The sequence below is a fragment of the Pelodiscus sinensis genome, chromosome 16 (genome assembly GCF_049634645.1).
Source record: "Pelodiscus sinensis isolate JC-2024 chromosome 16, ASM4963464v1, whole genome shotgun sequence".
In the NCBI taxonomy this organism is placed as follows: domain Eukaryota; kingdom Metazoa; phylum Chordata; order Testudines; family Trionychidae; genus Pelodiscus; species Pelodiscus sinensis.
The window spans coordinates 4,030,493-4,045,919 of record NC_134726.1 but is presented as its reverse complement, the minus strand read 5'-3'; the positions used below and the strand labels follow the sequence as shown (position 1 = coordinate 4,045,919).

General features: G+C 61.2%; 2 protein-coding genes across 5 annotated transcripts; one reads left to right on the top strand and one right to left on the bottom strand.

Annotated features, from left to right (window-relative positions):
* Positions 1–1,767: 1,767 nt before the first annotated feature.
* Positions 1,768–6,472, bottom strand: NUDT16L1 (nudix hydrolase 16 like 1). 3 transcript variants are annotated; one of them, XM_075899127.1, is made up of 3 exons: positions 6,225–6,472; positions 4,123–4,383; positions 1,768–2,953 (listed from the first exon to the last, which is right to left on the bottom strand). In XM_075899127.1, exons 1-3 carry the CDS (start codon positions 6,423–6,425, stop codon positions 2,429–2,431), a joined length of 987 nt encoding a protein of 328 aa, XP_075755242.1. In that variant the 5' UTR covers positions 6,426–6,472; the 3' UTR covers positions 1,768–2,428. The 3 variants fall into 3 exon arrangements, with proteins under 3 accessions (XP_075755242.1, XP_075755243.1, XP_075755244.1); XM_075899128.1 differs by lacking the exon at positions 6,225–6,472 and adding an exon at positions 5,396–5,918; XM_075899129.1 differs by lacking the exon at positions 4,123–4,383.
* Positions 6,473–7,399: 927 nt separating this feature from the next.
* On the top strand, positions 7,400–14,880 carry LOC102449464 (forkhead box protein J1-B-like). 2 transcript variants are annotated; one of them, XM_075899124.1, is made up of 3 exons: positions 7,400–8,153; positions 10,882–11,407; positions 12,328–14,880. In XM_075899124.1, exons 1-3 carry the CDS (start codon positions 7,999–8,001, stop codon positions 13,120–13,122), a joined length of 1,476 nt encoding a protein of 491 aa, XP_075755239.1. In that variant the 5' UTR covers positions 7,400–7,998; the 3' UTR covers positions 13,123–14,880. The 2 variants fall into 2 exon arrangements, with proteins under 2 accessions (XP_075755239.1, XP_014432724.2); XM_014577238.3 differs by lacking the exon at positions 7,400–8,153 and adding an exon at positions 8,525–8,961.
* Positions 14,881–15,427: the final 547 nt, after the last annotated feature.

Sequence of the window (15,427 nt, the reverse complement as noted above, 5' to 3'; positions counted from 1 at the left end):
TCATCAATGGCAAGTGCACAGTGGTGCACTCCATAAACACAGATGCTATAAAGGCAGCTGTTCGCTTTTGGCACTGGGCCAGCTAACTGGGCTATCTGCCCAGACAAAGTTTGTCCCTACCAACTGCAGCAGGGAGCATTGCTGAAGGGCTTTGCCTGTGACACTTGGGATCACCAATGGGCCTTCTGTGTCAATGGAATGGCAGTGGTAGGAGTTAATCCCATCAGTCTGTCCTTGTAATGTATTGTTGTAGCACATTGGGATGATAGATCCACTGCAGGGACACACTGATATTCCTTAAAACCAAGGGCTACGTCTACATTAGCACGATCTTGCGCAAATACTCTTAATGCAAGAACTCTTGTGTAGGCGCAAGAGCGTCTACACTGGCATGTGCCTTTGCTCAAGAGCATCTGTGTCAGTGTAGACGCTCTCGCACGCAAGAAAGCTCCAATGGCCATTTTAGCCATCAGGCTTTCTTGCCGAAGAAATTCATGTTTCCACTGGCCTCTTGCGCAAGAACAGTTGCCCAAGAGGGCTTATTCCTGAGCGGGAGCATCATAGTTCTTGCACAAGCAGCACTGATTTCACACATTAGAATGTCAGTGTTTTTGCACAAAAGTGGCTGCTTTGGTGCAAGATTGCGCCAATGTAGACACAGCCAAGGACTAGGAATATAAAACCTCAGTTAACTGCTGAAGCATCAGGTTAAACATTTAACCAGTTAACTGACTAAAATGGGGTCCCAGCTGGGCCTGGCTCTGCTGGTTCTTAGAGCAGCCCCCACCAGTCACCCTGAAAGCATTAAGGGGGAGAGAGCAAGAGAATGGCCACTGCTGGGTTTGAGGCCAGTCTTGGAAGCAAAGCACTTTGCCAAGCATCAAGGAATCTACTCCAGCCTCTTACAGCAGTTTGAGCTGTCAGAGAGGGGCCCAAGGGAGGGAACTATTCTGTTTAGAGAACTCCGTTGGCCCAGAGTGATTGTTCCATGACCAAAGCAAGGGGCTTGGTAGAAGTACCTAAACAGATAAGGCAGCATCGGGCTCCAGCCTAGGACCCAGGGAGAGCAAGATCTGCTGGAAGCTGGTGCAGAGACAACTGAAGTGACCCCACCTGTTGAGTGTGCAGAGCCTTGTAAATGAATGGCAACAGCATGCCTGACCATAGGAGCAGGGAGCCATCAGTTTGGTTCCCAGGTGGGCAGGATGTGACTCATGCCATCAGCAAGGTGCTGCAGCAGATTATGCAGAATGAATTGCCACCTTCACAAGACACTGACAATGGTTGAGGCACTCCAGTCAACCCCACTGGAGACACGGGTGTATCTGGCCAGCTGGGTTTGGCTGTAGCCAGTGCCTGAGAAGGGTCCCGGGAATAGTTTCCAATCATATTGGGGAAGCAAGTCCAGGAGTGGCTAGTCCAGATGTGGCAATCTCCCACTAAGAACTGTCCCAGTTCCACTTTAGTGTTTGGAAGTGACTAAGGTTGTGGGTGAGGGTGGACTGAAGGACAAGGGGCGAGACAGTTAAACTGAAAACAGCAATCGAGGAGAGAGGTGCCATTTAAGAGCCATTGCCCTAGTCAGAAGGGGCTAAGTCCAGGACAACAGCCATTAGTCTCCTATCTCAGCAAAGAGAAGCTGCCAGCAGTCAAGTCCCTGCAGACAGCCCCACTCCGCATGCGAGTGCCTAGCACCGAGTACTATGACTGCACACTCACATCACATCCCTGACGCTCGCCAGTGTTCATGGGAAGACAGCAAACGAGTACAGCAAAGCCATTTATTTCATTCTCCTGCACCCCCAACTCTCCAGATGCAAAGCCACACACGCATCCCACCTTTCTGCACCCCACGGGGGCTCAGCCTAAGCCACCTGGGAGCCGACACCAGCCAGCTAAGCTTCCACCTTAGCTTCCATGGGTCCCAAAGTAACCTGGGAACACTAGGAGCACTCTTAGACTAGGCCCACTGGAGGCCAGCCACTTCATTTCTGCACATGGCATGGAGCTAGAGCTGGCAGACTTGTCTCTTTTCAATCAGGTTTGTTTACCCATCCCCAAACACAGCTGTGACTGGGTTCACAATACTGCTGCTGGGGGCTAAAAACTCACTGTCTCAATTTAAAAAGGAACATTTCTGTTCATTAAAACAATACCTAAGCTGGGTGTGGGCTGAGCATCCCTGGAAGTTAAAGCATTCTAAGAGTCCTGTAAGCACACAGACCGCGGAGGGGCTGCTAGGAGATCTGGAAAGCTTGCTATTATTTATGGGCCTTACAAAATACAGCGTTCCATTGCCTCAGGCAAATGAATCCCGCCCCACCTGACCAGCGCGGTGGTGGAGTCGAGCGGATGGCCTTTGCAGCCAGTGACAGGAACGTCTCTAGTCTCTTTACCCATTTTAAAGAAGTTGACACAGAACAATCCATCACTCAGCCATAGCCTCAACCGCTGGCTCAGCCTTGGGCTCCGCTGCTGGCTCTGCCACAGACTCATTCATGGGCTCAGCTACCGGCTCAGCTGCAGACTCAGCCTTGGGCTCAGCTACCGGCTTGGCCGCAGGCCCTATCACAGACTCTGCTGCTTGCTTAGCCGCTGGCTCAGCCACTGATACAGCTGGAGGCTGACGTGCAGATGCATTTTCTGGTTTAGCCACTGGTGGATTGGCTGTCGCAGCTACCGTTGCATTGGCCGTTGCAGCGGCCGTCGCAGCGGCTGTCACATTGGCTGGCGCAGCTGCCTTCACGTTGCCAGTCACGGCTGCCGGCTCTTTTTGCTTCTGGGTGGCAGCCACAGCCTCTACCAGCTTCTCTTCAGGAACCATATTCAAGACCTTCAGGGCAAAGAGCAGCTGGAATTTAGCAGTCCCGATGAAGGAGTTCCCCAGGAAGTTCGGCAGCCCACCCATGCGGTCCTTCTGGGTGTACAAGGGAACACGGACCATTCCCATTACCTGCAACAGCACACACAATTGAGCAACACCAAAAGGCACTGTCAGCCCACCCCCATGCAAGCCCCCCGACCCACATGGGGTGAGCACCAGCTTCCCAGCAGGCCCTGCCTCCCCAGACCATGCACCTCTCCCATTCACCCAGGATGAGCAGAGCCACATCCACCCCCCCCCCCGCGCCCCAACTCCCAGCAGGAATACCACACCTCTGCCCATTACTCCAAACCAAGCCTAGGCAACACCCCACATACCCGCCACGTAAGCACCCTGGCCCCAGTCTGCCTCCCCCATCAATCTCCCCCCACATGTGCACCGTACCTTCCCCCCAGCAGACCACCCCTTACCCTGTTTCAGCCCATCCTCTACCATCCCTCAGAATGAGCACCACAGCTTACCATCCCCCCACGTCCCCTACCACTCCCTGCTACCCCCATATCCCAGGTGTACCACCACCTGCCCCAGGGATGACCTACATTCTAGGTCTCTGCTTTGCCCTTCATAGCACTCTGCAAGAATGCTGTAACTCACTTCCAGGTCCCCCTCAACAGGTGCCGCCACCACCCAGGGTCACATTTAGTGCACATGCAGCATCGCTCCTGGCAGATCGCAGCATCCTGCCCAGGATGCACCAAACGTCCTCCACCAGCTGTGTTCTACATCAGGGATATTAGATGACCTGGCACAAGCTCACCAACCCAGTCAGAGTCCCTGTAGCTCCAGATTTCCCAGAAAAACTCATGTCTCTCTGGCTGACTTCTTACCGCTTATGTGCCATCCAATCAGGGCCCAATACCTTGTTGATTAAAGCATTGCAGGGCCACACAAAGATCACAGTTTCAGTCAGACAACACACCCAGCCCTTGCTTGCTGCCCGCCAGACGGAGTGACGAGTTCACCGAACCTTCGGGTCAGAGGCATTCTCTTTGACTATCCCTTTTAGCCCTCCCTACGCTACCATGGCCCTGCCATCTTCCCCAGGGAAGGCCAGGACTTACAACTAACTCAGGACAGCAACGTGGCAGTGCCTAGTACTCGCCAGTCACCACTAGAAGCTGTTAAATGCGGTGCATTCCCCTGCCCAGCTGCAGTGGATAGCAGCCCAGCAGGACTAGTCTGGGAAGCTTCATTCCCCACAGTCTCAGAGCTTCCAGACACTCCCTTGAATACCCCACCTCCAGCCCGTGGTCTCGGGAATGCACCGCGCAGATCTCGATGGTGTGCAGCTCCTCCAGGGTCAGCTGCCTGGCGTAGAAGTGGGCCACCACGCGATGTGGCCCCTCTGTCAGGTGCGAGCACAGATAATCAGCTTCCGTCAGGCGCACACAGCCCAAACCCAAGCCCAGCACCCGATTCAGACCATCCTCCAGGGACCAGTAACGGCGATCCACGAACCCCCCGGGAAAGCCCAGTAGTCCGTCAAATCGCATCTGCATCTGCAATAGAGGCGCATCACATTAATGGGGCACAGTACATAGCCCCAGGGACCCTGTGGGAGAGGAGAGGGTACCCCCAGCCAAGAGCTGGACACCCACCACACAGGAAACCTCTCCAAGACAAAGGGGTCAAAACAAGCAAGGCACAAGACAGTCTGTACCCTAATCAGAGAGGTCTGAGGCTTCACTGTACCCCTCTTCCATACCCCATTAGCTTCAGCACAATCTTAGCTTCTTTTTCTTTACAAAGGCAATTAAAAAAAACCTAGAACATGACCCCATTCAAAACTGACCCAATTTTTGCACCTGGGTGGTATGAACTCACTAGGAAATAAGTGCAGTCCACTGCAATCATTTTTATCAGAAAATCCTGCTGCCCTTAGTATTTGAACAGTCTGATACCATCAGTTTTGCCAACCCCCTCTAGTTTTTGCCTAGTGGTACCGCCTGGAAGCCCAGACCTACTTCTCTGCAGGATGAAGCTGAGCCTCAAGTTGGTTGCCTTCTGGAGAGAGACCCATAGAATGAGTATACAGCAGTGGGAAATGCTGATACCTCAATACCATGCCATATGGAGAACCCATCAGACTGTTGGAGGGTGGTGACTTGCAAGCAGTCTTGACAAGTGCACCGGACACACAGCAGCTAAGCACCAAGCCTACCAACCAGAGATGCACAGAAAAGACAGCCACTGGTGAGTTCAAGGGGGAATGTTTAGTCCCCTCCCGCTCCTAACTAGTCTCTAGGAGTCAGTGTCAGGTTCAGAGCTGCATGTTTTGGATTCGCCTCAGCTAGTGGATGGCTGAAAAATCTGAAGCTCCATCCTCTCGCCTCCTGGAAAGATTTTTTCCTGCTGCTCTGCCCCTCCCTTATATTTGGACGTGCACCCTTCCCAGTGATTAGCTCCAGGCTCTGCTCAGCTCTCTCTCAAGGTGCAGCAGAATGAAACAGACGCAACTCGTCACTTTAACACACACCCCAACCTACAGGGCAGTGTAGAGCAGCAACAAACCTGCCAGTCTTGTTCAGCACAGCCCTGTAGGACCAGGGAGACAATGGAACACCCCATCTTCAAACTCAGGCAGAATTGTGGAGGTCCATGTTATGAAGCCTGCCTCAAAGCCATAAGGGCTGGAAGCAACATGCATGTAACTATACACAGACAGACAGACACACACACACACACCCCACGCCCTCTTGCTATGGGCTAAAGGGTCTCTTCTGCAGCAGCTGCCAGCAAAGAATCCACTGGCCCAGGGTGACCCTCCTAAGTGCACAACATGAGCTGGGAGAACTAGTGGTGTGCACGGGACGGGGCCTAGCTCCTGCGGGTAGCTCATGGCCTGCTAGGGTGGCCTGGCAGGTAGACGTAGCAGAGCTGTGCCTGGACAGCGGCAGGCAGCCGCCGCAGTGAGTTAGTGCAGCGGCAGGGGAAGACTCCAGGCTCAGCCCTAGGTGGGGGTCCCAGCTCTCCAGCCCACCGAGGAGACCCACGGCCTTCCCGCACCCCCAAGGCCCGCTCCCCACCCCAGACCCCAGCCACCACCCGGCCCCGCCCCAATCCCGATCTCTGGCCCGTCCCCCAGCCTAGGCCTCAATCACCCCCCGCCCAACCAGACCCGCCCCCAGGCCCCGCCCCTGCCCGAATCCCCCGCCCCCCTCCCCGAGGCCCGCGCGCGCCCCCGCCCCCCTCCCCGAGGCCCGCTCCGAGGCCCGCGCGCGCCCCCGCCCCCCTCCCCGAGGCCCGCCCGCGCCCCCGCCCCCCTCCCCGAGGCCCGCCCCGAGGCCCGCGCGCGCCCCCCCCCCGAGGCCCCCGCCCCCCCGAGGCCCCCCCCGCTGACCAGCACGGCGTAGCGCAGCGGGATGCGGCCGAAGAGCATGCCCGGGTTGGGCGCGTACAACATGGCGTGGCACGAGTGGCTCCAGCCGGGCCCGAGCCGCATGGCCTCGTAGCGGCTCAGCGGCTTCAGCTCGGTCACGCCCGGCACCGAGAGCGGGGGGAACAGCCCCGCCGCGCCCGCGGTCCCCGTCAGCGCCGCCATCGCCACACCGAGCCGCCACCACAGAGAGGCCGCCCCCCCGCCGCGTGCGCTGACCTATCGCCGCGCTGCCGGGGCGGGCCGCGCCTGCAACAGCCAATCGCCGCGCCCGCTGGCCGCGTCCCGCCAATCGCAGCACGGCGTGTGACACCAATGCAACCGCCCGCACCCAATCCGCCAACTCCAACCCCGGGGGGCGGGCACGGTGCGCCATCGCCGTCGCCCAATCGGATCAAAGCTCTGGGTAGCGAGGCGCGGCCGCAAGGCATGCTGGGAAGGGATCTGCGGAGGCTCAGTGTCCCCTAGCGAGCGGGCCCGGGATGGCAGGGGCTCTTCCTTCCCTGACCGCGGGTGGGGTGGGCAGAGAGCAGAAGGGGCGGGGCTCCCTCGCTCCGCCCCCCTCGCGCCCAAAGGCCGTTACTAACCGTCGCGATTGGCGGCTGGGAGCGAGAGGCGGGGCTGTGAGGAAAGCAGCCAATCAGAAGGGGCGTTTGCTTTATAATGGCAGGAGCCTCGCTCCCTGCTGGGCCAGCCACGTGTCCCCGGATCAGCTGGCGCGTTGTCTCCCCTTGGGGCTGGGGAAGGAGCCTGCTCTGCCCACGCTGAGATGAGGCTCCTGCCGCCTGCCCAGGGAGGCGCTGGCCGCGGGGCAGGGTGCTGCAGTGACGCCCTCCCCTGACAGCCCCGGGGCCACTCGCAGGATGTGACCAGCCGCCGGCACCTGCTGCCAAGGCTTTGGGCTTCCTGGGAAGGGATGACGCAAGGTCACCACGGGCCTTCTGATCAGGAATGTGAGGCTGTACTTGGAGGGCACCCCCGGGGTGAAGGCGGGCCTGTCCCAGGCACCCCCCGGCTGTCGGTCTGAGGAAAGTGGCAGCCCCCTTCCAGGTGCGAAGCCGTCTAAAAGCAGCAAACCGACCCACGCTGGAGCCCACGGAGTCCAAGCTACCCCAGCAGTTCCCGGAGAGGGGAGAGGACAGTGGTCTCTGGGAAGGGAGTCTGGCTCCGGGGCTCCTCCTGTCCCAAGGCCCCGGGCTGAGAGGCCTGTGTTCCAAATAAAAGGATGATCCCTCTGGTTCAGGTGATGCAGGCAGCAGAGGCTCTTCAGCCACCCTGGTCAAGGAGCTCTGCTCTCTGAGTGCCACCCTGCAGGGGTCTTGGATCATCCCTTCTAAAGGGCCACCCCTTGGCAAGTTTGATAGGCTTCCCTGCTGTGCCAGGTTGGAACTGAGTGTGCCCCGTACAGCTCTGTAACCCCACCCTGTCCCACCCCCAGGCTAGCAGCTCCCAGGCAGCTGGCACCCAGAGCATTCCTGCGGCTGGTTGGGTGGCCAGGAAGATCCCTTTCTTTTCTCCCTCCCCCCAGGTAGGAGCAGAAGCACTTTCCTCACCCTCTCCACCTCCCAAGCGGGGGAGTGTTCTTAGGCACTGAAGCTGTCCCCATTGAAAAGGGCCTCCCTGGGCCTACCAAAGCCAGGAATGAAACAGGGACCTCTAGGCAGTCACTCTACATTTTCCAGAGGACCCTGGAGTGCTGGACTTTGGCTTTTTCTCTCAGGGGAAGGGCCTGGGAGCCATGAAGATTCAGTGCAAAACGTGCTTGAGCCCTTCTCAGAAGTGCTGTGCAGTGCAGGTTCTGCCAGCAGCTCTCACACCCAGAATCAGAGCCTGGGATCCACAGCCGCTGCTTCCCGGAATGCTGGAGAGGAATGTGAGACCCACGCGCTGCAGGTATTTCAGAACTGGGCAGATGCGCTCCCCAGGAATTTACCATCCCCCTTCTCCACAGGCCAGCATGTCTCCCGAGACCAGCACGGCCTGGGCAAGCCCCGTGAGTCTGGATTTCTGAACACAGGAAATGCCTTTATGTTTGCAAGCTCTTTTGGGGCCCCCCCAGTCTGTGCCTTGTACAGAGGGATTGGTCGGCTAATCACCTGGATGCAGGTGCTGGATTCTGCACAGAGCTCTCTCCAGTCATGGCTCTTTGCCTCCCACTCAGACCTGGATCTTATTCACCCCAAACCCCCAGTGCAATCTGACCTCGGCCCCCTGTAACTTGGATGTTCAGAGGTGTCTGCCAGCCTGTAGGGCAACGGAGGGGGTGGCATGTTAACAGGCGGCAGCAATCAGAGCATTGTGTTGGCACATGGGTGAGAGGACATACACCCCACTGCTCCTGTGCATGGAATTAATTTGTGGCTGCAGAAAGAGCCCCAAGATGCTGTGGCAAAGCTTTGGCATGAGAAATTATTGAGGATCCCTAACTTCTGAGCAGACTGAGTGCCACCCTCCAGGCATCATTGGCCAGAAGGCACCAGGGACGCCAGACACCAGCAGCCAATGAGACGCCCAGGATCTGTTTAAAGGGCTGTTCTCCCGCCCCCTTCCAGCCCTACAAAAGGTGACACGCAGGTGCCCCCAGCAATCTCCCTGCCAGGCCAGCTGGGTGGATGGGGCTGTAACAGGAGGTGCGGCTGTGTCTGCACCAATCCAATTCAGACAGGTGCCCCCAAGGGACACCCCCCCAGCTCTGCAACAGGTAAGAGCTCTGCTGTCCCTGCCAAGCGCCTCGCTGTCTTCCCTGCCTGCCCCTCGCCGCGCCGTCCCAGGACGAATCCCCCGCAGTTCAACACTGCGCTTGGCACGTGTGAGGAACGGAGGCCCCCTCGGACAGCGCTCTCCCTGCGTGGGCACGGCGCCAAGAGGCTGCTGTTCCCAGCGCCGGGTTAAGCCTGAACGTGGCTCCTTGCCTGACTGGCCCCTGCGGGCTGGTGAGTGCTCACCAAGGGGGCTGGCTCTGTCAGGAGCTGTGGGTCTGATCGGACCCACAGGCGTCAGTGCCTCCAACCTCACTGCATTGTGTTCATTCGTGGGTGGAGGCAGGCGGGGTCTCTCGGATGTTAGGCACTGCGGTGGCTTCATCCCTTTGGGGTGGGGGGGGGAGATTACCTTTGGTACAGGGTCTGTGGCTTGGCTGGGAATGCTCGTCTCCAGTGCTAGCTCTGCCAGCGTCTTGCTGGTGGCCTGCAGAGACTAGCTCTGTGCCTCAGTTTCCCCATGAAAGGCTATGCTTGGCCTTGGGCTGCCCCCCACCCGCCAGGGCAACAATAATCCCTTACTGCAGTGGGTCTGGCTGTATCAGGCTCAGCATCGAATGCCCCAGATTGGCTCCGAGCCGCCAGGCTGCTGTGAGGATGCTGAGTGGCCCAGGAGCTGTTGAGCGAGAGGGGACTTTTTGAGCTGCCCCATCCCACCAGGCGGCTACCGATGGGTCTGGTTGCCCAGGCTCTCTGCCCCACATGTGGCTGCTGTTCCATTCTCAAGCCCAGGCGTCCCGAGCCACCCGCCCCGGTGCCAGTGTGTTCCCTGGGTGCTGGGCAGCGCGCCTGGGCTGTCGGCGCACCACCATAATGAGCAGCACCAGCACCACCTGGCCACTGCAGTAACCAGAGAAGGCCTCCCTGGAGGCCTCCTCAGCACTTTTGTTTTCGGTGTGACAGGTCCCCAGCAAGCCCGGCAGAGCTAGGTGCCAGCGTCACTCATCTCACAGCCGGTGGGTCCTGGCAGGTTGGCAGGCGCTTGGCCTTTGGCTCCGTGCTGGCTGCCTGGCTCCATCCAGCACCCATGGGGCAGGAAGCAGGAGATGCCAGGCCCTGTGCTCAGTGGGAACGTGCTCTGTGCTGCCTCAGTTTCCCATGTGTAACTGCAGATGGTGACACCGGGTTGGAAGGTGCTTTGTGGTCCCCGCTGGCAGGTGCCACAAATACGCCTGTCATTCATGCTGGACCCTTCTCCAGCAAGCTCGGGGGGCTGCAGGGCCTGTATTCCCCTGAACACCCCCACTCCACCTAGGTGCGTGCGGGCAGAGCTGTGCTGCCCCAGTGGTCCGTTCGGGCTGGTGCTGGGTCACAAATCCCGTTCGTGCTGGCTGCGGGGATCATGCGATGTTGCTGTACGAGTGAAGGGCAGCAGGACTGTGCTTCACCCAGGCTGATGCAGGGAGCTAAGTGGGGGTTTCAGAGGCCAGTGGGGAGGAATTTGTCCTGGGAGGTGTTGGTGCTGCCTCATTGTTCCAGGCCCCCTTTGGCCTGCTCATCCCTGCTGTTTGAAGACAGCGGATTAGGCGTCCCTGGGGTGTGACCACTAGAGCTGGAACTGAGCGGCTGGTGCCTGCAGGGGAAACTGCCCAGCCTGCAGCAGGGAGGTGCCCTGCTGAGAGGCAGGTCCCAGTAGGCACCAGGGAGGCGAGCAGTAGCTCTAGGAATGGGTGAAGGCGCCTCTGAACTCCAGCTCTCCACCTGCTGAGGGCAGCAGCTGTGGATGAGGTGTGGGGGCATTACAGGGACCTGCACAGTACCAGGCACGAGAGGGAGGCGCAGGGCCTTGCCTGTTCTCCAGGGCAGGAGGCAGCGGGGGTGGGGGGCTACGGCTGATGTTTCTGCCCTGCCCCGCCCCGCAGTGGGAGTCCCCGGAGGATGCCCGTCCTCGCCTCGCCCGACATCACTGCCCGCTTCAAGGAGAAGTGGCTGCTGCTGCCCCCAGAGGACCAAGGCAATGAGGGCGGGACCACGCCCCTGGACGACAGCCTCACCAGCCTGCAGTGGCTGCAAGACTTCTCCATCGTCACGGTTGATCCGGAGAGGCCACCCGCCCCCAGCCACCCTCTCCACCAGCAGCTCTTCCCAGAGGCCGAGGCCCCGGCCAGCCCACCAGCAGGAGACACCGCAGCCACTGGGATGCCCCTGAGCCTGGGCAAACCCACCTCCGCCGCCACCTCGCCTGGCACCAGCTACCCGCCTGGCCTTGGCACCGCCGAGCAGATCGATTACAGGAGCAACCCTGGGGTGAAGCCCCCTTACTCCTACGCCACCCTCATCTGCATGGCTCTGCAGGCCAGCCAGCAGGCCAAGGTCACCTTGTCAGCCATCTACAGCTGGATTGCGGAGAACTTCTGCTACTACCGGCACGCCGAGCCCAGCTGGCAGGTGAGTCGGCCGCCTGAATAATTAACCACCCTGTGGAGGCGACGGACAATGGAGGCCTGTGTCTGTCACCGCGAGGGCCGGGGTGCCGCAGGCTGATAAACGAGCCGCGGTATTTGATTCCTTCGGCCTCACTCGCCCCCCACGGAGGATGCAGGGGTTGGAGGGGGATGCGCAGGGCCCGTTTTCTCTTTCTCTGAGCAGCTGCTCCTCCACCAGGTGGGGCTGTCTGTGCCCTTGGGGGGCAGGGCTGCCTCAGCCCCCCGCAAGCTGATGGGGATCTTCACTGCGCTTGGCCTGCAGCTGCTTGTCGGGGCAGGACAGGGCACAGTATCTGGGCCTGGAGGCAGAGGGACACCCTGCCCGGTGGAGGGCGCTTCAGCTCCAGGCCGGCCCCCGAAGCAAAGGGATGTGGTGTGGAAAGGCCATAGGGCGTTCCCTGCTTGGGGCACCAGGATCAGACCCAGGCAGGCAACCTGTGTTGGTCGCCCTCTGGGAGCATTTCACCCCGGGCAGGAGGGCTGCAGAGGGACTTAGCTAAGACTGAAGTGGAGATTCTGCCTGTGCATGAGGCCTTCCCCTGGCCTGTAGCACCAGGATCTCCTGTCCCCAGCCCCAAGCCCCGGACGTAGTGACTCACACGTGTTGTGCTGCCGTGCGGGGGATGGGGCTGAGAGTCAGGCGGCCTGGCTGGTCCCACGTCCCAGAGGAATCACTTAGGCCCAGATCCACAAAGATCTTGAGGTACCTAACTCCCACGATCCTTAACATCCTGTGCCTCAGTTTCCCCCTCTTCCACTGAGGTTAGTGCTGCGCAGCATGTGTCACACGCTGGCTCTCTAGGCACTGGGGAGGGGGGCACTGCTGGCCCCGCCCTGCCGCTGTGTCCTTCATGGGCCTGTCCCTCCTTATCTTGGCTGCAGAACTCCATCCGGCACAACCTGTCCTTGAACAAATGCTTCCGGAAGGTGCCGCGGCAGAAGGACGAGCCGGGCAAGGGGGGCTTCTGGCAGATCGACCCGCAGTACGCCCACATGTTCGTCAACGGCGTCTTCAAGCGGCGACGCGCCCCCACGGTGCCGCCCGGCCCGGCCCGCCAGCGCCCCAGCGTGCCCGCCCTGGAGGCTGCCCCCAGGGGCCTCTTGCCCCCTCTGCCCTGCCTGGGGAATGGGCAGCCAGGCCCCTCCCCTCACCACGCCACCTGCCCCCCTCCGCACCCGCAGGGCCAAGGCTGCCTGCTGCTGGATGATGCCCCCAGCCCACCCAAGCAGCCTCTGCCGAAGCCGGGCCACGCGGCAGCCGGAACTGCCCTGTCCCCCCTGCTGCCCGCCAGCAGCCGACCCACAGAGGCCCCGCGGGGCGGGTTCGACTGGGCCGACGCCTTCGACGACGTCCTCCAGGGAAGCAGCAGCAATTTCGAGGACCTGGATATTAACACGGCGCTCAGCTCGCTGGCCACGGAGGCGGACCTCGCCGCCCAGCCCCCTGGCAGGTACCTCCCTCCTCCTGCCACGTGGGGCTCGCCGGCGACCGATCAGCCCAGCCCTGCTCCGCACTGGGAGGATTTCGCCCCCTTCGCCGAGGCCCCACAGCAGGCCTGGGAGGAGCAGAGGGCCGAGGCGCTGGCCAGTCCCTGGGGCTTTGAGCCGGGCTTCAACCTCTGTGATGGCTTCCTCAGCGAGACGCAGCCCTGGGCCAAGGCCGACGCCTTCCTGTGATCCCCTCCCTCCCCTGGCGCCCGTGGGCTGCAGCGCCGGGAGTCCTGGCCCCCGACACTCGCTCTTCTCTGACTGCCCCTCGCCTGGGGGGCGCACCGCCCCCCGCCCCTCTCCCGGCCCCCGCAGGAAGGCAGGCCCTGCCCAGCACTCCTGTCCTTCCAGCCCCAGGCCTTGCCCATGCAAGGGGGGGTCGCATTGAGCGCTGCCCCTCCCCTGACCAGCTGTCACGCCTCAGGCCGACGACTCGGCCGTGCAGTGACCGTCACAGGGCAGGCTGGGCCCTGCCCCCAAGCCCAGCGTGGCCCCAGTGTCAAAGGCCAAGGGGCAGGAGCTGTGGGATGGGGCCACAGGGAGTCTCTTGAGGGAGCTGCTGTGAATCGCTTGGGGCCTCAGACACGCCAGGCGGGCCTAGGGCAGGAGGAGAGAGACGGCACCAGCATCCTCGGGCTGAGGGGCCTCGCTGGGCATTGCCCCAGCCTGGGCAGGGTGAGAGGCTAGGCGGGAGCAGCCGGTGCCATGGCACGAGCCCGTCGGCAGGGCCTGGGAGACGCCAGCCGCAGGGGCCTGGATGTGGGCTGGCGTAGGAGGCGCCTGGTTCTGCAGCAGGGCGGGGAGCCCCAGAAGAGCCACCAGCTGTGGGGAGGCCCTGACAGCTGCCTGGCGTATTAGCCACATGTGAACCATGTGGGCCCAGGAGAACACCTGCCTCCCCCACCCTCTCCCCTGCACCTGCCTCAGTGGGGCCACCCACTGGCATCCAAAGAGGCTGCTCCCAGCTTAGCTTTCTCAGGCACCCACAGCCAGCCTGCCCCCTCAGGCCGGGAAAGGCCAGAGCCACACCTTGGAGGCAACTCCGGCTCTTGCTGCTGCGGGTCCCCTCTCCACCTGCTGAGCCGGTCACAGGCCGGGAAGGGGGCAGGGTGCTCACAGGTGACCCAGGGGTGGGGGCGGGGGGGTGTCTGAGGGCTTGGCCCTGCTGGTGCCAGCTCCTGGGGCTTACCCCGGACCTGCCTGCCATGAGGCCACAGCAGGGGCTGGTCCCACCTAGTAGCTGCTGTGGGACCCATCAGGGCCCTGTGGGGGAGGTGTGAACTGGGCTCTGCGCTGTTGTAGCCTTAGATCAGCAATGGCATTAAGAGGAAACAGAAGCCGTGGGGGGAGGGTGCTGTATGGGGGAGGGGGTGTCCCCTGCAGGGATTCAACTGGCAGCCCAGCTCTGCAGGGCCAAGCCACAGCAGCCTTGGAGAGAAAACAAAGCACAAACTCTCACAGGGCCGTCGGCATCCATGTGGGTCAGAGCCTGTGCACCTGGAGGGCACATGAGCCTGGCTGGGGTACACTGCTCTAGCCTGAGTGCCCTGGGTGTGCAGTGCCCTGGCAGCCTGGCTGCAGTTGTGCCCACACACATATACGCCTGTCAGGGGAATCTGACTTACACGTCCCACTTGCACCCGCGGCCCCCGCCCTTCCCCGGCCTCGGAGCCTCTTCCCCCCCGACAGTCGTACAAAGGGCCGCTGATGTCACGGTGATGAATAACCCAACAGCAGCCCAGTGCACGAAGCAGCCTGTGTCCCCGCTGCCACCTGCCCTGCGCTGCCCACAAGCGGGGCCGGCAGGCTGTGCGGCACGGAGGCTCCGGGGAGAAGCCGCACTCTGACGCCCCTGGTGCACATGGTGGTTGGCTTGGATTCTCTCGGGCTTTGGGTTGAGAATTTTTATTGTAAAAGAGAAAAACGAATAAAAATCCGCTCCTCCGACAGTGTGGTGCTCCGTTCTGGGGCGCCCCCAGCGGCGTGGCTGGGCAGGGTGGAAGAGGGAGGGCAGGCGAGTGGGGTGATTCCCGCTGGGCTGGCTCACACAGGCAATGCAGGGCTCCCGCACATAGTTCCCTCCTTCCAGGGGTGAATGCGCCAGGAGAATTGCCCAGGGCTGCCAGGCCTCGCTCTGCCGGAACCATCTGGGTAGCAGTTGGGCCCTGCACTGCCCCACTCACTTCACTTCTGCCCGGCCCTCTCCATCGCTCAGCCCCTTTCCTCCCCACCCAGCCCAGCCGAGCCAGGCCTAGCCAGGTGGATGCTGGCTCCCCATGGTCGCCCAGCCCCCCCTCGTCTCTGTAGCACTAGGCTGGGCCCTTCAAGCAGAGCTGAGCTGCTGCTCCAGCACAGGGCCCGAGTGGCCCCACTCCTGCCCCCCCCCCCCCCAGCCTTCCCACTGCTGGCCCCTCACAGGCCCTGCATCCCTCCTGCCTGCACAGCATGGGCCTCTCCAACCTGCTGCGGGCGTCAGTCCTGCCTGGAGCCAGGC